This window comes from Embiotoca jacksoni, unplaced genomic scaffold, assembly GCF_022577435.1.
Source record: "Embiotoca jacksoni isolate LCO1_2020_lvr unplaced genomic scaffold, fEmbJac1.0.p SCAF_17, whole genome shotgun sequence".
Classification (NCBI taxonomy): Eukaryota; Metazoa; Chordata; class Actinopteri; family Embiotocidae; genus Embiotoca; species Embiotoca jacksoni.
The window spans coordinates 6,486,868-6,508,820 of record NW_027185307.1 but is presented as its reverse complement, the minus strand read 5'-3'; the positions used below and the strand labels follow the sequence as shown (position 1 = coordinate 6,508,820).

The 21,953-nt window shown below is 42.3% G+C and overlaps 1 protein-coding gene across 1 annotated transcript in view; it reads left to right on the top strand.

Moving 5' to 3' along the window:
- Positions 1 to 1,845: 1,845 nt before the first annotated feature.
- Positions 1,846 to 21,953, top strand: part of ahrra (aryl-hydrocarbon receptor repressor a) — a 69,793-nt gene continuing 49,685 nt past the window's right edge. The window contains exons 1-3 of the mRNA XM_069151373.1: positions 1,846 to 2,148; positions 2,573 to 2,665; positions 4,963 to 5,144. Of these exons, the coding sequence (XP_069007474.1) occupies positions 2,604 to 2,665; positions 4,963 to 5,144 (244 nt within the window). The 5' untranslated portion in view covers positions 1,846 to 2,148; positions 2,573 to 2,603. The remainder of the gene's footprint in view (positions 2,149 to 2,572; positions 2,666 to 4,962; positions 5,145 to 21,953) is intronic.

Below are 21,953 nucleotides of genomic sequence, written 5' to 3'. Positions count from 1 at the left end.
GTATGAATTTATACACTAGGGTGCAGTAGAGGAGACTACCATACAGTCACAAGACAACAGATTACAACAGCACACTTTAAGTTAAAGTTTTACAAGCAATCTTAACATCACAAATGAACATTCAAAAGTCAATGGATACAATTAAACTCTTTGAAAACAAAAAGTTAATCAAAAAAACATTTTAATCAGCAGGAAGAAAACATGTTTATTGCACAGGGTTCAACCAGTGTTTAGAGTATTTGAGCATTGGGGAGCAGATACCAGACCAGTAGTCAACAGTCGGTATCCTTTGGCTGTTTCTTTTTTTGTAGGAATTTGTAGTTGCAGAAGGTCGACTGCAGAGTTATCCACAGATTTCCTTTTGCAGTGCCCTGATACAAAACAGTTTTGCTTGGCTGTCTGGTGCAATATTGAATAAATACTGGATTTATAAATGGGATTTTGGAGACAGTTTATACATAAAACATGGCACTGAAAAATCAAACAAAGCCCAGAAGCTTTGTCCTTGTCCTATAATTAATGAATCATCTGCTTTGTTGTCCACCACCGGCCAATCGTGATGAAGGAAGTTGCAGCTACTATAGCTTTTACTGATTACGAAAAAGTAGTTTCCGTCAATCAACTAATTGATTACTCGACTTAAGCTTCATTAAGGAGTTAACTCGAGCCACATCAAACTTTGATGCCATAAGGCCTCATTTTCATTGTATGCCTATCCTTCTTGTGTCATATGGCTTAATTACTCAATGAATAATTAAATATTAAAACAAAAAAAATTAATCGGAGCATAGTTCCGTCACATCCATTAGATTAACAGCGTTTTCCGGTTATACAACTTAAAATGAAATGTGACTAACGGCATTCAATCACCCATTAAAAACTATACATTAGTTAAATAAATACGGTCTTCACAACCTTGATTAGTCCTTCCACACTCACAGTGGGGTTATATTTTACTCCAGAGACTTACAGACGAACCCCTTCAACATTGCAGACAGATCCGCGACGCGTAAATGCTTTTATTTTGAAGGCGCAAGCATCTTACTTCCGGCGTATGTGCGGGCGCTTGAAAGCAGCTGGTTCAGTGAACCCGTCCCAGAGAGACAGTTTCTGGAAGCGACATCCGCTAAATCAGTAACAGGAAACACAGTCCAGTACACCGCACCTTTTTTTTTTTTTTTTTATATATATACAAATAAAATAAGTTCTGTTGTAAAATGTCTTTCTCCTTATCGGGTCGTGAACGCAACCCCTTCCCCTTCCCCTCCCCTCCCCAAGGTTCGCGAGCGCCGTCCACCATCCGATAGGTTTGTCCGTCTGTCGCCCCTCGCGTGTGATCCCTCCCCTCGCGCTGCTCTGAAATGCGTGTCCTGCGTCCTGCGCGCGGCTGTACGCTCCGGTCGGGTTATGGCTACTTTCAATGACTTCTCGGAAATATACAAACTACAGCAATTTCAAATGAATTACGAAGAAAATTACTTTCCCACCGGTTGCACACTAACATAAAAGCGACTGCAGTCGTTTCCAGTGGCATTTTTTGTTTTTTTTTGTTGCTGGGTTCGAATTTGAGTTGAAAGCTTTTTGTACAGAAGAAGAAAAAAACCCACTTTGTAAACACGCGATTTTTTTTTAATGTTGACTAAAACGTTTAAAATGGATAGCAGCCAATGTGATAAAATAAACCCTCGTTTTTTTTTTTTCTTTCTCATAATCCAAATTAAAGCAAAATTACCACACCAACACCAAACAAAAGCCTAATGCCCGGACAACACCTGAAAGCATCATAAAGCTCGCGTGTGTGTGAGCGTCCGTGTGTGTGTGTGCGCTTGCGCCGTGTTTGCGAGGCAGAGAGTTGCGTGCGAAGAGCTCGACATGTCATTCAGTGGAATCCGCCACCTGAAACGCGAGGAAGTGAAGGCGACTCAATTGGGTATAAAGCATCAGCCAACATCTGCCCCGAGCAGTCCAAAGCTGATGAAAACATCAGCTCGGAGCTCGTGCAGGACCTCTCCCGATTTATTTGATTTCCTTTGGATTTATCCGTCGAGTCGGTGCGCGCCGGGAGTCTCATCTCTTCTCTGCATTTACTGAATGTGACTCCACAGCCAACACTATACTGGAATTAACTGTAACCCGCGGATATCCTCGGTTGGTGCTTTATTCTGTGAAGCTTTTATGTGATTTAAACATTTTTTTTATTACAACTAATAATTATTTTTTTTTAAGGCTCCAGCATGTCTTCTGCACTTTTCTAAAGAGGCTCTTCAAGTTGCACCGGCATGTTATTTATTTCTAGTCTATTCTTGGCAGTTATTATAAAGCTATTAAGAACCATCACAAATCTAAATACTGTTCTAATTCACTCAATGTTTTGTTTGCAGGATCTTAACTGGACTGTCAATTTAATTCAAGGGATTTCCTGTAGTATTTTATCCCGATGGCTGACTTTTAGTGATGTGATTGATGTGCAACAACTAGTCTCAACATGATTGCACGCTCCTCTTTCTTGCACGTGTGTAAAGTTTTCTCTCTGCAGCCTCACGTAAAGTTGCTCTATGTATCTCCTCCGCAGCGCACCTGTTACCTCCACGGAGAGCAACACCATGATTCCTCCGGGAGACTGCATGTATGCGGGCAGAAAGAGGAGGAAGCCCGTCCAAAAACAGTTAAGGAGCGCTGGTTGATATTTTGCATGTGTTCAATCACTGTTTGCCGATGTTGCACATTTGTGTTTGTGTTTTTCTTGTGCGGTTACGTGCAAAAGAAATTTCTCTCTCGAGGTTTATGATTTTAAGAGTAAATCGCAGGAAGTTGTTGAGAGGACTGATGAAGGTGGGAAAATGAGGGCATAAGCATTTAATGCCATTTAATGGCAATGTAGCACTAAATCACACATACAACAGTGATCACAGCATTTCTAATAATATAGAACTTATCATAAACTTGTTTAATTATAAGTCTTCACTTTGTACTGGCACATTTTTACTTTCAAGAATTGGACCCAGAAAGCCATAAATGGGGGAATTATGTGTAACCTGATGTGAACTTGTTTTATATTTGATCCCTAAATATTTAAACTTTTAGTATCTTTTTTTTTTCTTCCTTTTTAACTTTGCATGGCTCCATGCAGCCTTATAGATCTCGCTTGTATGCATTTATTTGATGCTATCTTAAGTGCCCACAGTTTTCGGATGACAGGACACCATATCTTTTTTTTTTTTTAGGTGACAATCTCTTCAACTGATGTCATGAATAATGACAAGTACGTTATATAAGATTCTGAAGAAGGAAGTGGTAATTTAACAAGGCCTGTGGCATTTATAAAGTTTTCATGTTTCGCGCTGCCTTTTGCTGCTGATCTGAGAGGAACTCTTTGCCTCATCAAACCGATAAAGAGTGAGGACAGAAATAAAGGTTTCACTTGCTCCTTATGACACCAGACCTTTCAGGACTTTTGATTACAATTTAAAGGAATTTTATATATATATATATATTAGTATTTTAAAGTTATTTTGGTGCCTTTTTTTCCTCATGCTTTATGTTTAATTACAAATGAGGTAAACTTCAACTGAATAATCAGAGTCAAACCTATCCACTCACGTAAAAGTACTTCGTCTCGGCGAACAGAAACTGTCAGCCGTGAAAATCTGAGCTGACCAAAACGTACGTGGATCATGTACCGATCAGTCGATAAAGCTGTGGTACACCACCAAAATACACAAATAACTTTAGGAGGGTTTTTGATTCTCTCTGCCGCGCTGCGAAGGATCGAGCCGTCTGCCCAGTATACCTTAAACATTAGGAGACACTCAGAAGAATGGAGCGGCCACAGTAGACTTTACTGAGATATGTTGGCGGGACTGACACCTGATATGCTTCAATCATCTGTTTTGTCTTGTTGTGAAGAAGCAGATCTTTTATTATTTTTTTTAAGAGACGTGTCTTTGAAAGAAACCGATCCGTGAGGTGTGTGTGTGTGTGTGTGTGTGTGTGTGTGTGTGTGTGTGTGTGTGGGTGTGTGTGTGTGTGTGTGTGTGTGTGTGTAGGTGTGTGTGTGTGTGTGTGTGTGTGTGTGTGTGTGTGTGTGTGTGTGTGTGTGTGTAGGTGTGGGTGTGTGTGTGGGTGTGTGTGGTGTATTGGGGAAAGCTGAGTCAAAAGGAAATGGAGTTAAAAGAAAGACAGACTTGTGCACAGAGCGTGTATTTATTTGGTCATGTGTTTCTACTTGGGGTTTGCAAGTTGTGCTGCTTTCCATACATAAATAAAACAAAACATCATCCTGGAGTTTATGTCCTCCTGATGAGGAACAATGAATTAACTGACAGTTATCGATTTAGAAACCATGTGTGAAAGAAAAAGCAGTCAGACCAGTGCTTTCTGGAACAGTTTTGTGACCTATTTTTTTTTTTTTTAAATTGGTGTAAAAAAAAAAAAAAAAAAAATCTGTCACACAATAAACAGTCTTGTGAGTCGGCCACTGCTTCACCTCAACTCCAGAAACAGGCGATACGAGTGTGTTTTAACACATTTGTGGCAAAACATATACAATACTTGCTCTTAGTGCCTGTTTAGTTTAGAAAATGTACATCATTGATATTGTATAGACCAAGATCATTGACCAGCTAAGGTTTTTTTTTTTTTTTTTTTTTTTTTTTTTTTTTTAAAGGGCTGTCGTGTGAATCAGATTAAAACTTTTTTATATATTAGCAGAGGCATTTGTCCAACAAGTGAAGTAAACCTTCAGTTTGTGTTGCTGTCACTTAAGTGGTGTTGTCAAGTATGTGGAACGTCCTCTTATTTTATTACATGACTTCTGATAGTTACACATGTTTACACACACACACACACACACACACACACACACACACACACACACACACACACACACACACACGCTCACTCACACTCCCTCATGTCCCCTCGGCCCTGTCTACCTCTAACCTGCGTCCCTCTCGTCATCAGGAAGCCGTCCTCCTCCAATGACAAAACCAACCCGTCCAAACGGCACCGGGACAGGCTGAACGCGGAGCTGGACCGGCTGGCCAGCCTGCTGCCGTTCCCCCCGGATGTCATCTCCAAGCTGGACAAGCTGTCAGTGCTGCGTCTCGCAGTTTCTTACCTCCGAGTCAAGAGCTTCTTCCAAGGTAAAGATTGTGTTTAAAGTGGCAGCAGTTGGGCTATTTTATTTATGTCTCTCTCTCTCTCTCTCTCTCTCTCTCTCTGTGTGTGCGTGTGTGCGTGTGTGCGTGTGCGTGTGTGTGTGTGCGTGTGTGCGGCGTGCGTGTGTGTGTGTGTGTGTGTGTGTGTGTGGGGCTTTGAGTCAGTAGGTAGCTGCTGGTATTGGCTGTATGTAGCCACAGAGGTCACTGTTGTCCACCACAGATCTATTAGTATGACACCGCAGGCTGATTGACATATTTCCAGTGAAGCTGAGTGTGATGAAAATAAACCTCTAGTTTCTAAAGAACCATGTTAATAAGATTTTGCATAAGTATACAAACACACAGTGTTATAAGTAGAAACTTGAGGGTTTCAATTTACTGGGAAAACTACTGACTGTTTTGTGGTTTACCTTGAAATCAGTAAAGATATTCAATATCATTCATAAATATTGATCAGAAACTAAAACTAAAAAGTGCCCACTACGTAACTTAGTTAAACCCTGGTGCTCTGTGACTGTCACACTCAGGCCTGTGTGTGTGATAGTGATGGTCAAAGGCATTTAAGTAGCGGATAAAGAAAGGGTACATTTTATTCTATCATTTTTTTCCCTTTCTTTGCACTCTTTCACCGAGTATTGAAATAACTCACTAACTTTTTCTATCTTTCACAAACTCCATGACATAAAATGTCTGAAAAAAGTAATCTGATTACACTTCCAGTTACAAGTTTTATTGAGCTCGTGAGGAGGGTTTTTGAAGATGAATTGCAGATATGAGGAAGCTGTTCGTCTGCTCGTACACCCCTCATCTCCCTCATCCCTTTGTGTCACATGTAATTAAAAGGCATATCGAGCCTTGCTCCTGTTTTCCCACCCTCCCGCTGTCCACTGAATGCCTCACTTCCTCTCCTCGTGTTACTCCGCAAGCCGCTTCAAATATTCATGTGCTGCCTTCGGGACGTATTTTGTTGCCGGTGGCCGTGACAGCTGCCTTATCAACACAGAGGCCAGCGGCACAGCTGGATGTGACGGCTCTTAAAAAAAAAAAAAAAAAAAAAAAAAGAGCTACTTTTTTCTCATTAACAACAACAACAAAAAAAAGGAGCATCTTCGCCTTGGCTTTTCATGGGAAAACTCGTGATAAAGCATGAGAAGGGAGGAGGGGGGCGGTGGAGAGGAAGCAGCAGAGGTCCTATGAGGCTCACTACCTTCTGCAAGCTGAAAGAAAAATTCCCTTTGAGAGCTGATGTGTGTGAGAGCTGATGTGTGAGAGCTGATGTGTGAGAGCTGGCGTGAGCAGTTGTCCGAGGAGCAAAACGTTTTGTAGATCATCGCCTCTTCGTCACGTGCGGCTCCCTTCTTTCACCTTCTTCTCCTCTGATCCTTACAGTACCCTTAATCTCCATCATCCGCTGCTCTGGTTTGACATGGCAATCAACAACCGGCATCCTGCAGTCATGCAACTTTTACTCACGCGCGCACACACACACACACACACACACACACACACACACACACACACACACACACACACACACACACACATACTGTTATTTTACCCTGAATGCTCATTTAGCTTAGCCATCACGCAAAGTTGAAGCACAGGTGCTAATCGGCGTTATTAAAGGTGCCTCTCCTGGATCAGGGCTCACGCAGAGATCAAGGCCGCAAACCGCTGCTTCGATGAGGAGCGATGCTGAGGGCTGTCAGACCCGAGCCAGAGCGGCGACGGGGGAATGACTCAAGAAGGTTCAGTCATGTGTGGGAAGCTGCTAAATGTGTTGAAAGGCATGTAGAAGCTGTTGAAAGTGAGCATCATTGCTTGTATATTGTCTGGCAGTGCTAATAGCCACCCGAGGCTCACATACAGCTCTCAGCTCAGTTTTAAGTATCTAAAGTGACACAAAAGGTGTCGTTTATCTGGAAATGTTTCAGGACCTTCTGTTCTGAAGTCTGTGTGCATGTGTGCTTCTCCACTGCTGGGTGCCTTATTATCGGTGGCAGTAGTGACCAGCTTAGCTGTCTTTTGATGCTTCGCTAATGAGATTAATTAGAGTGGAACATGAGGGATTTAGTGGTGCACATCTGGAATCTCTGCCCTCCCTCCGTTTGGTCGACTCGCTGACTCTCACAATAGCATTTAACTCCTCCCTCACACACACTGATATTTAAACATGGAGTGTGGCCAGAGCTTTTCCAGATAAATCTAAGGAGAGCAACAAGTACATTTCCACATCCTTCCTGTGGTTTGGAACAACAGTCATAATTGTCTGTGAGTCACTGACAGAGAACATGCGATGAAACCATGAAACCTGCAGCTTTAGGTTTCATTTGCCTTCAGAAATAGTTTCATAGAGGAAGTGGAGATTTTGAAGGTGCAGTTATCCTTTATGTCCACTGGGGGGACAGTGAAGTTTCTACCAAGTCATGTCTGATGTCCATCTCATGCCCACTACTGATAAAGTGGGTATGAGATTTGGCTCCAGTTTGAGCTGTGTCGCATTAATCTAAGATATTAACTTACAGTTTGTTTAAAGGTTCAGAAAGGCAGGAAATAAAGAAAGTCATGGAGCAGGTGTTTTTTTTTTGGAAGCTCCCTAAGATTCTGCCAGTTATCTGTATTGCGTGACTACAGCAGGGTGGAGCAGAGAACACTGTGTACCTATGCACTTTATGCAAATATACCCTTAGGCTGTCCCTCTCTCCCTCTCTCCCTCTCTCTCTCTCTCTCTCTCTCTCTGTGTGTGTGTGTGTGTGTGTGTGTGTGTGTCACTAAAAAAACAACATCAGACAGAGATTCACCTTAACGACTTTCCCTCGATCATCATATTTCATGGGATTCAACCGTTCATCAGAAATTCAAATGAAGTGTGTTTTTTTTACAGGCACACTGACATACGACTTGAGGTGACTCCAGGTGTTGTTTCATATGCATCTCAAGCAGAAAAATAAATAAAGGCTATTTGTGCATGATTTAATTTTTTTTAAATTTTTTATCCATCATCTATATCCGCTTTATCCTGACTAGGGTCACGGGGGGGGGGGCGCGCTGGAGCCTATCCCCCAGCTCACTTTGAGCAAGGATCGAACCTTGTGAGGCGACAGTGCTAACCTCTGCCTCACTGTGCCGCCTTCTTTTAAGTTGAATTTTATTCAGTCTTCTGCTGGCTTGCAAATATGAAAGGAAATCCAGGTTTTTACAAGGATGCTTAACGTGGAAATGTGTTTGGCTATAAGGAAATGTCATTCAGATTGCAGGAGGAGAAGCATCTCTCCAGGTATTCAGATTCACACAATTAAAAAGTTCTATTGTGCAGTTAAACTATAAAAGCTGATTTTATTTTCTAATAGGAAAACCCCACTGGGCAAACATTTGTTCTTGATTAGAAACTGTATAAAATGTACCGAAGGCTTTTTAAGTGTCCTTTTGTACACAACCGCTGACTCAAAACTTAAATGTGAACACGCCATTCGTTGCTTCGTCTTAGTTTGTTTGTAGTTTCATTTGCCACAATTATCCTCAAGTAGAAACTTATATGGTCACGTTTCCTTAAAACATGGCTCTGGTAAAGTTTGCAGAGCCAGTGAAAATGCACTACACGTCCAGAGGGGCAAACTTGTCCTTTAAAAAAAAATTATAATAATATGCAAAAAATCATCAGTCCATAGCCTCCAGGCTGTGTGAATCTCTTTGTCCCATTTCAATTTAATTTTCATTTTAGGTCAGAGTTTCTATATTTTCAGCATTTTTAAGCAGATGCCCAATCAGGTATGTCTCTCTCTGTGTGTGTGTGTGTGTGTGTGTGTGTGTGTGTGTGTGTGTGTGTGTGTGTGTGTGTGTGTACAGTCAGCAGGCTGTAATTCCCTTCTCTTCCATGTTAGGTCTCTACCCTCACTGTAATTGCTGAGCTTGTTAAATATTTACCCTTAGGATTAACTATCCCTCCTCATTTGTCTTTCTGCCCCGATTGCCTGTATTTCTCCTCCGGTGTATGTGTGTTTTTTACGCTCTGTTTTGTGTGATTGTGTTTAGCCGAGTTTTTATCTCATTATTTGAACGTAGAATATGCTTTGTCTCTAAATTTTAATCAGGCTGCTGCTGTAGTTGTGGAAGGGATCTGGCCATTAATGGGAAATCTTTAAAGGAACGTTCCCTTTTTTAAATAGATTTTTTTTTATGTGGGTGAAATGCCGACGGGTTTTTTTTTTTTTTTTTTTTCTTCTGTTTTTTGTATTTCTGTGGCACAAAAGCTTGTAAAATGAAGCAGCTCGATGAGGAGTCATCGCTTTGGTTTAAGCTTTCTTTTCTCTCTTATCCTCCCTTCGCGAGCATATATGTATTCAAACTGGCTGTAACAAGAGAAGAAGTCAACAGAGCTGGTGATAAGAATCAGATGGGAGTTTTAGGGCTGAGAACCTGGAGACCTTATAATAAACCACAGACCAGCCTCCTTAATGCACAGCCTGCCTTCCTATAAATGAGGGTACTGTGTTGTACCGTTACAGCCTTGATATGAGTTGTTGTACCACAAACTGCTGGCACGACATGCATCTGAAAAACTGTCGAGCATCACTGTGCACCTTTTGTGGGCTTGATTGCTTCTAATGTGGTCATATCTCTGCAAGTTCGAGTATAGCTTGTGGTCGGTTGTCTGGTGTGTGTCTGTGTCTGATAAAGCAGAACATTAACTCTTTCAGAAAAGGATATTGCAAAACGTGTGGAGTTGCTGGAAAAGTTTTCAGCTGGCACTAAATCTCTCCGGAAAACTGAAGTTGAAGGACCCTTGAGCAAGGCAGTGGACTGCTCGTACTGGGCATTTCCTGGGTATGAACGTCAAACTCTGATGTTTATGTATGTTGTGTCTGTCTGCTGAGACCGTGTGTGAGTCTGTGCTTTGCTACGGTGTCTAGTTTAACTGCGTCTTTGATGAGGTGCGACAGCAGCTTATTTTATAGACATCTGTCCATGGTTATCGGTCACTGCGATCAGATTCCCCGTCACACCCATGAGGAAAAAAGCAGCGTTGGCATGAATCCATATTTATTTCTCACTGCCCATATCTATCTCTGTCTACCCTCACCGTCCTTCTTGAAATCACATATCAGGAATGTGTCCTTCGTCTCTTCCTGTACATCAACACTGAGTCACAGCAGTTTGTGTTTTTGGACCTTTAAAGCATATTTCTCTCTCTTCTGGGCATGTTTTTGAATTTGTTGGTGTGTCTTTCCTGTGTGTTTTTCAACCTTTGACCCAATTAGAAAAGACAAGAGGAAATTGTAATGATTGGTGAATGTTATTTAATTTTAGTGTTTATAGATTGCAATTGAAATTTCCAGCGTACAGAGGTTGTTTTTTTAAATTTTCTGTGACACGAGGAAATTGTGTAACAATACAGTATGCAGTGTTTGTCTGATACGTAATGAATGACTCGCTTAATTGTTTCTTATTTTATTATATTGTTAACCTACATTGTAAAGAAGGGAGTTGATCTCTCATTTAATTTTTGAACAACATTCATGAACAGTGTTTGGCTTTTGCCATCTCTATTTATCCCTTTTCAATCCACTACTGTACTTCTGTTCCAGACATTAAGCGTTAATTGGACAGAAGCCGAGGCTCGTTCTTTTCCTGTCTGCCATCATTGCACAGTGTTTTCAACCCAAATAATACCTCCGTCACCACTGTTGGTGGAGTCAAGATAGTTTATGACTTCTACCTCGTGGAATATCACATGTATATATGTCTCAAGGTGGTGCGTGCGAGTTGGAAAATAAGGATTTTTGAGTTTGGACAGGGGAAGATAAACAGTTTTGAGGAATGTACACTTTCTGATGGACTGAGCAACAGGTCGTTCTTTAGCCGGGGACATCCAGTGTGTTTTTAGGATTACTATTGTTACTTGAAACCACCTGAAATCTTCCTCTATTCTGGGCTTTCTAAAGTCCCTTAAATACTTCTTACACCAGCCCAGTATCACGCCAAAGGGTGTAATACAACCGTCAGTTCCCTGGAAGATATTGTGTCAGTATCACTTTTTGCCTCACCTTAGCACACACATGTATGAGCATAGAAGAAGCAGGTCATGTGATGAAGCACAACAAGTGATAAAGGGAGGAGGTCAGGGTTGGTTGGATGGAAGAAACGCAATGTTTTCACCTGAGTGTTCGAGTCCCTGAGAAAGCAAAAGTTCATGTTGCTTACAGAACGTAACGCATGCGAACTTATGAGACTCACGTAACATTACTCGTGTTAAATTACTTATTTAAACCCAAACCATGATCTTGTCATAACATTAAACACTTAGTTTTGGTGGCTTAACTTAAGGCACCTTACTCTTCATGTCCAGATGAGGCAAAACGTGACATTGACATAATATCCTCTAATGGACTGATGGGTGCATTGCACACTTTGGCATGATGCCAGGTTGCATACGCATGCACTCACTCACACATTCACCAGTCAATACAGTGCAGAGGGATCCTTCAGTTGGGCTTTTGTGCTTAACTTGTGCTCACTCTTGCATTGAAAAAATAACCAAAAACCTTCACATTGCTCTCCATGATACATCAACAACCTGAAAACCGTCCAGATGACTTCAGTGCAGTGCTGCTTTGCTTTCAGTAAATAGCATGCACTGAAAATCATCAATGTCCTGTAATATATCATAGCAGCCCCTAATGTTACCACCAAAACAAACCTCTTGCCCAAATATAAATGCCTGTGGTGTAAGTGTATCCACATGGCAGTGAGATGTATTTATGAGTGTGAGTGTGTGTGTGTGTGTGTGTGTGTATGTGTGTGTGTGTGTGTGCGTGTGCGTGTGCGTGTGTCTGGAAGCCCTCAATTGAAACCCCGCCTCTTATAGCTGTCGGTCCACTCAAGGTGTTGACAAGGGTACGAGAACACACACAAACAAATGTGATGAGAGGCTACAGTGCACCTGTACATGCCAAGTTTGGTAACCTGACATGCTGATCCCCTCACTGGGTGTCTGAATTTCATGCAACAGCCGTCGATTCTTCCATACTATACATCTGTGTTGCCAATTACCAAAAAGCAAGTTTCAATATGTGTGTTGTCTGACTCGATGTGCTGGCTGAGCTATAATAAAAGAGGAAGAGAAAGGCCTCAGAGCCCACACTCATGCCAGGCATGCACGATCCATGACGTCAGCCAGCAGACAGGAGACAGTTTTGTAACTGAACCACAATCATGCAATAGAGGAAGGATGGAACAAGACAAAAACAATCAGTCTCAATCTTTATTCTACTATCCACTAATTTGGGAGAATTAAATGGATTTAACCCTCCTCACCGCTATGTGTGTTAATCCTTTTTTACGTCAAGTCTGTATCCAATTGAGTCAATACAAGAGAAGACTGTTTGATTTCCTAAAGAAGGAAATGGTGCAGCGTGATAGCTGTTTCTGAATGGAGTCTTTGCTCAGGGGTGGAAATGTGCATCGGGTCACATTATAGTCAGACTTTGTGTTTACTAAACTCTCAGTGAACCACGGCACTTTTTCCTCCCCCAATACTGTGCAACCCGAAGTCAGACGAGATGGTGCGGGGCAGAGGGCGAGACACGTCAGCAAGCTGCACAGATTTTAAATGAAGTGAAAAGGTTTAGCAATACAAAGGTCAAGATGTGATCAGTTTACTGTTGTTTGGAGGGTTTTTAGAAGTAAAAAATGCGTTCGCTCTTGAAATTTCCGATGAATCGTGGACTACAACAAACAGCCGTTCCCATTCTTAAATAATGTCAGAAGATGGCAATAACAGCTTGTTGGCTTTTTTCCTTGACCCATTTCACTGCAGTGCAGAACAGATATAAAGATATTTATGACTTAGACTCATTAATCACCCTTCATTTTTCTTACCCACTTACAGTGCTTCTGTTTTTTTGTTGGCCTAGAGCTAAGCCCAGCATGGGGGGAGGGCACGGAGGCAGTCTCAAAGGGTTCCTCACAGTCCACCTAACATCCTCTGTCTTAATATTTATGTACATTATATTCTTAGGCAGCACCCTTAATAGTTTATACTGAATAAATTAGCAGATTTCCTGATGTTGTTTCAAACTGTCTCTACGACTTAGAAGTCACGATGAAGAGGAAATGTCCTTCGTTTCTTTATGGTCAAAACGCTGAGATGCCTTAAAAATGAAGAAAGATGAAGACTGTTTTGTATGTCAGTTGGTCTGTCCATTGATCTGCCATTTGGTGCAAGAGGACATTGAATCCAAATGTCCACCCTTTGGACCTCGAGACATTCATTCTACTTTATTCCACATAGCGTTCAGTCGTGTGAACTATGATGTGTTCACTGTCATCGTTTCCAGTCTGCAAGGCTGCGTGACTGTAAGGTTGCACAATACACCGAAAGACAGGCCTAACGACGACAATAATCAAAATCATTGTGGTTACCTCTCCGACCTGTATTTTTACATATTTCTGTATCATGATGCGGTTGAATATAACATGATTCAAGTAACCTATATGTGGTGGCGGGGCGTGGTTAGTTCAGCTGCAGAGGGTAGAGAGTGGGAGGAGTGGTTCGGGGAACGTTGCCGGGCAGGTGTAATGAGCACAGCTGAGCCGAATGTGGACTGATGAGCTCTCCCCTATAAAGTGAGCAGGGAGAAGGAGGCTGGAGGAAAGCGCTGGCACAGAGACATTGGTGTGTGGTCAGGGCGAATAAAAGCATTTATCCCCGAACGTGTGACTGAGCGAGTCATCTGTGTCCAGGAGAAACCCCGGTAGCACAAACCTTGCTACAGTATAGATAAAGTAATTGTTCTACACATTTATAGTACGTTCTTTTTGCAGACTTCCCGGGAACACGCCCACAAAGTCTGTAAGTCTGTAAAGGCGCTGAAGTCCACACATTTGGATTCAGCCGATGAATACAAGCACCATCATCAGGGCTAATTATTTAATTGTCCAGTAGTTTGATTTATGACCAGATACCAAAAAAACTGGCAAGTTTCCCGTCAGATTGATGTAGAACAGGGGTCTCCAACCTTTTAACTCTGAGAGCTCCTTGATCTACGGGGGAGATCACAATCTAGTGGTTGGAGACCGCTGATCTACACTTTGTGTTTGGGTTTATTGAACGAATTAAGATGGAGAACATGGTAAACAGACCGCTAAATGTCAAAAAGTGTTGATCATGTTAGGTTTCTGACATTTTCTAACCATTTCATGAGAATCGGGATACATTTGGGTTTTCCAAGGAAGACGTTCCTGTTGTGGCTCTAGTATCATATGCTCCCCGGTTGTGACTATACACCGAGTACTTGTCTGCACAGCTCATTAAACCATCTGTCTATATCTTTTTTAAGGAGAACACTCAAACCTTGTGAGGGTCAGACCCTTTGACCTTTTCATTCGCCCCTGTTGTTAGACCCAATTACAGCTTTAGAGGGACTAAGAGGTATGAGTCACTGGGAATCGGTTGAACTTTTTGGGTAATTAGTGCCAACTTGACAAGCTGTGAATCAATGCTTGCATGTTTTCTGAATGCCTTCGTTGAACAGGACGACTGTACAGTATTGCATTTGTCTCTGTCCCCTTAGCACGCAATGCATCAAAGTCCAAAGGACAGAAGAACGAGAAGCCCGTCAGTCCATCAAATCAGTTAAATGTCATATGTCACAACAAGCCCGAAGACAGATACGAACAGATTGCCCAGTGCCGCACTGGTGTTGGTGGCACGAAATCTCCAGCGCACCCCGAACTGTTGCACTGCGAGACTTTCTAAGAGTACAGAGGAAAAGAAGGGGAGAAAAAGGTGGCCATGTGGATGGGAAATCTTTTCTGAAAGTGGACAAAAGCGTCCTTTGAGCTTTTCGTGACAGAGTAATCAGAGTTTGTAGCCAGCAGGTCACGTTCTCACGATTTTTTTTCAGACAATTCATCAGATCATTTAATGTGGCTTTATAGGATCAACTGATGTGTATTGAATTCGATAGTGGTTCACAACATCCAAATGTGTGTGTGCTGTTGAAGCAGAGCAAACGTGCTCTTATAACTGATTATCATCTTCAAACGAGGGTACAGATCCACGCTGTCACCCCTTTTATTGCCTCTCTATCTTTTCTTTTTCCATTTCTGCCTCTCTCCTCCTCCTCTTCCTCCCTATGGGGTTCTGCCCTTCTGTTTGTTTCACTGACCTCTGTGAAAGAAAATCACCTCTCATCTCCATGTGCTTCATGAAGAGTGCGTGATCAGGCTAAATGCCACGGCTCAGGCTTTTCTTCTTCCTCTTTCCTCTGCATGCGATGTCTGTAATTCCGTGCTACGCACTCTGTATACAAAGGTAGATGTATGGCCGCTTAATACGTTTGTGTAAATGTTAATGTGTTCCCACTGTTATGACTAGCCTAATGCCAGCGCTCCCGGTCTCATCATTCCTTTTCCTTTATTTTGGCATCCACAGATCCTGTTCATTTGATGGGAGATGGGTTTGACTGGAATTGGTTTTCAAACTACACAACTTGATTTGATTTTTCTTTTTTTTCTTTTTTCTTTTCCTACCCAAAGTCTAGTCTATGAAATACCAGAAAAAAACTTGACCCAGTACCAATTGGTACATATCTGTTGCACAGCCAATCAAAGCCAAGATAATGGATGGTTTTGACCCAGTATTTGTTTTTCTTTCTTTTACAGCTAACAATAATTTTTTGGGCATTTTAAAGCAACCCATTATCAACTTTTATGTTTGATTTGATTGGTAATCCAATGGTTCATGACTACTGGGTAAAGTTAACCAAATATTTTTTTAGATTTTGCTGATATGAGGGTTCATTTTGACCACTTAATTTGACTGTGAATACATTTTTGTTCAAAAGTTCCAATGATACAACATTAAGATCACCATTTAAAACCCAACTAATCAACACTCTTAAGGTGTGCTAGACCATCTTTCTTACATAATCTCCACATGCTGTAAAGGAGAATCACACCAGTACTAGTTGTTTGTGTAGTTTTAGTTTGATCGTTGTTATATTGTCCGTGTTGTGGCGAACACAAAGTTCTTACCCGCCCAATGACTCCACGTTAAATTGCAACTCTCCCACCCTCTCACGTGTGTTCGCCGCCTGCGCAGTAATCAACCACACAATAGCAGATAAACCAGTGCGACAGGGCAGCCATGCTAATCCCTTGTATGTGTGGAGAACCATGAATGGAGAAGCCGCCGTGTGCGTTCAGCATCCTCACAGCTAACTCATTACTTGCTTGAATCAAAGGCATTACACTGGCTTTGTCCCTGCCTGGCCTCTCGTGCCATAGACACTGAACTCGCTTGAGTGGAGTTGGACTCTGCGGGCCCGGGGGTGGCAGGGAGGGGCCCGAAAGAGCCCCCCGGGATCACAAAAGGCCATAAGTGAATTACTCAAATCAGTTCTGAGGGGGCCCCCCCCCGTCAGACCCTCACTGTAACAGCTAGTGGCGACCATGCAGCAACGGGAGGTGTGTTTGTGTGCAAGTGTGTGTGTGTGCAAACACACGGGTAGAGTGTGTGTGTGTGTGTTGAGTTTGAGTGAGTGTGAATAGACAGCTAGGACTCATGCAGAGGGAGCAGAAGCCTTTGTTGGCCCAACACTATTGTTGGAAGCTTTCTTGTGCAATTACTGTCACAGCTACCGCTTAGCGCAGCGCAGCGCTCCGCCTGAGCGAGGGGAGCGCAGAGGCACCGTGAGGGGAGCAACAAACACACCAAAACCCCCGGAGATTAAGTAGATAATTATATTATGGCAGCACTGTAAGGATGCAGCGAGGCTACAAACATGCTGACATCTCCCAGCTGTTGGTTTTACATACTTTGTAATAACATCGCATGCGATTAGAAATCTGACAGGTTGCTGTGAAGTCGAGAATATCTGAAGTTCACTGGTTGTGCAAACTGCAGTTAATCTACACTTATTGACGGCAGACAAACTTCTTATTGCAAACATTTGTTCTGCTTTTGGTTTGCTGTGTGCTATTTTTACAAGCACACCACTCAAGCCATGCTTAACCCCACCTACACCCCTTGTGGTTTACATTAGATAATTTCACATTGCCAATTTATGTTCATTCCTCCCCGCACAACAAACAAATAGACTTTGTTGATCTCCATGCAAACATGCAATATGGCTTACAGAGAGAGTATTGCCTAAAGCCACATGTTGAAAGCCCATTTGGTAACTCATTAAGCTTCGGAGCAGTCTTTTTTTTTGTACATTTATTTATTGTGGCATGCGGGTACTTCAACACAGAAACAGCTTTTGGAGTTTTGTGACTGTTTATTGTGTGATCAACAATGCTGGAATGCATATAAACAATAATGATTAAAAAAAAAAAATCCAAAATGATCGTTAGAAAATAAATATGAAGTCCAAGAACAAGACTCTTGTTGTCCCTCCATTATCCTGTTGGCAGGGATTAGAGACCGTCCACAATGAACTGACTGATGACATTCACAACCTAATGTTGGTTGTCATCCTGGCTCACATCGCCACCAGTTTTCCTCCCAATGGGCACCCAAGGCCTATTAGCTACAGCACAACCAATTTAACATGGCCACCAGCATAAAAAGCTCACTGGTGTCAGTAATGCGATCTGTTGATGGCTTAAACCGAGCGAATGGAGAGGCTATTCACAGTTACTGATGAGTGAACCCAGTGACTGTGCTGCTCCGGAGAGATACGGAACAACATCTTCCCAAGAAAAACATTAACCAGCACAAAAATGGTGTGAGAGGAAGAAATCAACGAGATAGTGAAGACTAAATTTAACAAAGTCAGACCGAAAACATTTGACGTGAATTTAATGTAACTTATTGTGAGTCTCCCACCTCACCTGAACGGATCGTGATTCTGGACTCTCAAAACTGTCAAGCTGACGTCGAAAAAGAGCTCCAGAAGGGAAAAGTGATGGTAAGACTGTAAAGGAGCTGAAGCACATATCTGCAAGCCATATTACTGATAGGGATCTTGTTGTTTCTTTGATGAAGGCCACTCGCGTGCCACAACGACCACGCGTCTTACATGTCGCCGGGCTGCGTCCGTGTGCCCAATCGTCCAGTATGTCAGGCCATGTTTGTTTTGTCTGTCACCTCCATTTATCTTAATTGAAGCATGCTTCAGTGTGCTACAGCGGCCAGTACCGGTCCCTGCTGTTGTTCCCTAATGTAAATCGATATGCTTCCATGCGGTTGGAAAGATCACTAACCAAAGGTGGCATCTGACCCGATACAGCTCGATACGCTTACTACTGTCAGCCAGATGAGGTCTCCTTTCATCAGCATTTGATATGGGAAAACATCAGCATGTAACTCGCCCGAATATAAATAGTCCCCCAGATCATGTCATGTAAAGTTAAGGTTATTTGTAGAAGCTTTGAGCGAGAGTTCCTTTTTTCAGACTCAGACAGTGTGTTGGAGATTTACCTTACAAATTGAAACCCAAAACATCAGTAAAAGGTATATACTGCTGTGAGAAATGGCCATAGTGACGGCTAATTAAAGAGGACAAGAGGATGTGATGAAGGAGGGTGTTTAAAAGGTGTGTGTGTGTGTGTGTGTGTGTGTGTGTGTGTGTGTGTGTGTGTGTGTGTGTGTGTGTTTGTGGGCTGGCAGGCCTATGCTGCACCCTGCACACCCGGAGCAGCCTGAACTCTGAGTGAACTCCTGCTCCATGCCGAATTATGATTGAATGAGTGAGCCTGACAAAATATTTTTAGGGCAGAGAGCGATGCAAGTTGAGGGTACAGCAAGTCAGTTCTACCTTCCTCATCATACATGCAGACAACATGCGAGGGCAGTGTGCAGAAGAAAGACGAAGCGAAGCCGAACATCAGTTAACAGCAGCGGCATCGTCTCTGGCTTGACAGCGTCCAGGCGCATTGTTAAAGAGGGAGAGCTCTGCAGGGGCAAAATGTCTCACCAGGGCAGCTAGGTGTCCTGTGTGTGTGTGTGTGTGTGTGTGTGTGTGTGTGTGTGTGTGTGTGTGGAGGGGAAAGGAGTGACTAAGACAGAGAGCGAGAGCGAAGCCGTTGCGTGACTTGTGCTTGGCTCAGCCCTGCAGTCCCCCCCGGCGTTATTTGTTAGCCAGGAGAAAGGAAGGTATATCTTAAGTGTTCTACAGTAAACAGAGCCACAACCGGGGGCCCTGATGCTTCCTGGGATTTATTTGAGATGTGCACATGCGTTGGCGCATGCTGGCATGCATGTGCACTGAAAAAAATGACGAGCAATGTAAGGGATTTCATTTGGTGTTCCTCATGTGTCGAGTTCACTTGAAATTTTATCACAGTGTTGTGAAAAACTCCGGTGAGAGTGATGATGTAGCATAACCACACAGGTGTACACACACACACACACCAACACACACTACAAGATGTTATGAACTCAATACGCTCAAACAAGTGTTTCCTTTGTTTATAAGTGTGTTGAGACTAGGTAAGGCCCCTGAAAACCTTGGAACAGCATCGTTTTCCTGGTAAAAAAAAAAGAAAAGAAAAGAGATTCCCTGGAAGCTGCCGGATCGCCGGCTCCACCGGAGGAGTTCATGGTGAAAACTCTGAGGCTTTCTGAGTGACTTTATGTGTAGTTCTCAACTGAAAAAAGAAACGAATCAAAGATGTGGATTACTGTATTACTGTATTGTATACAGTGTAAGTTTGAAATATTTCTAGTGAGAAGCTGTTGGTTGACTTTCTTTAGTTTTATCTCCCCTCTTTTTTTTTTTTTTTTTTTTTCATTTTTCACTGCTTCTACTTCACTCACGCTTTAATTGCTGCAGGTCTCAGATCAAAATGACTTCAGCTTTTCTAACTTGCATGATTTCATCTGTTCATACACCATTTACTACAACACTTCAGTGGACACTTCAGCTGATATTGTCTTTGGATTTATACACTTGAGATGACGCACATTTCTCTTCAGACTGACACATTCACATCACTGCATCGCCAACATTTTGACTGACATTCCAGCTCCTTTTAGTGATTAAAATTCTGCTGAATCATTACCTCCTCTCCACACATTCAATTCAAGAGAAACTCCAGCATCCCTCTGTGTTTACACTTCAAGTTAAGACATCCCCACTTCCTTTCTACATTTTTCAGTATTTGCATTCTGAGTGCTACTTTAACTCCAACTTCAACAGTTTGAACTATTTCAAACATTGGAGTAGAAGAATTTCAACAATGAGCATATTAATCCGCCTCAGAAAATGCAGCTTTTTCTAGTTAAATCTGATGTTTTTGTTCCCACAGTTGTCTAAAATGTCCCTCAGTTTTATTATTGTCAAGAACCAGGGCAGAGCTGTTTCCTGTCACCCTGGTTCCTTTGTGTTTGTGACCTTATTAGAAATGGAGCCACAGGCACAGAGTCTCCGGACCTTTCAGGGACTAACGCAGCGCTGATCTAATGACTTATTCATCGGGCACAATGGCAAGACTTCTTTTAGATGGTACATGACAGACAGTAAAGGGATCAAGTCAGATCATCATATCAGGTGCATGAACTCACCGCGGCCACGGCAGCGAAATAAGGGAGTTCTGTGTACAGTGCAGCGAGAAATATTCTGGTGTAGAATTCAGATTTGAAGTCAGGGAATATTTTCTACAGCACGAAAAAGAAGAGACGGAGATGGTGAGGAGAAGTGTCAGACTGTTTCTGTCCCTGAGGATCGCCTTTAAATTGGCATGTTGCAGAGAGAGCACTGAATTTAAACAGCTGCCGGCTTCACCCACAGCAATACACACACACACACGCACGCACGCACGCACACACACACACACACACACACACACACACACTCACTCACTCACTCACTCACTCACACTGGGGCCCTCCCCTGCTCTAAGTTTGCGTGCGGAGCCGGGAAATTCTCCATGCTAATGTGCCAGGGTTTGTTTTCATCATCAAATTGCAAATGTTTTAAATATGCATCACATGCGCGTATGCACACACTCACACATTTACTCACATTTACCCAGCCAGTGCACTGACAGTTTAATCCTTGTTTTCATACAGCGTCATCTGTCAGATGTGGAGCTGGATGTGGCTTCCACCCATGTTTATTTTTCAGACACCACTCCCATAATTTTTCAGTGATATTTGATTTCTAACGTAGGCTTTGGTGAAGTATAACGGCGCTCAGTGCTTACTTTGGCCATGTGTCTAAATTAACACACGCAGTGTGTGATAACCATTCGCTCAAGCACAGGAAGATTAATGAGTGTGGTGTGTCAGCATGTTTATGTGTTGACTGTGAAACCTAGAATTATATGATATTGATTCATCAGACATTATTTTTATTTCCAATCTATTTCCAGCTGTTTTAAATAGATACGTACATTATGTACTTTTGAAAGAACTAGCACTAGTGTCAAGATGCGTGTGATACAGAACCTTCATTTTCTTTACAGGAACTTAAAACCACAAGACAAAGTAAGTGTTGTTCAAATCTCTGCACTGTTATTTGACAAATTAAAGCTGATAAAATTGTCATTCTGTAGTCTAACCTAGTTTCTTGCTGTCAAAAGTTAGCCCGGCCCAGCGAAAAATTCTGACACAGAAATCACGCTCATATGACAGCCAGCGTCGACGTTGAAAGCCGGTGTAAATATAGCAGCCAAATCAAAGCGGAGTCACATCCACTCTGTGTCCATTGCTGCCACCTGCGTCATTTTCTCAAACCGGGACTTCAATATGTGTCTGATAGAAATTCAGAAAATCTGTTTTCACACACACACACACACACATATATATATATATATATATATATTTTATTTTATTTTATT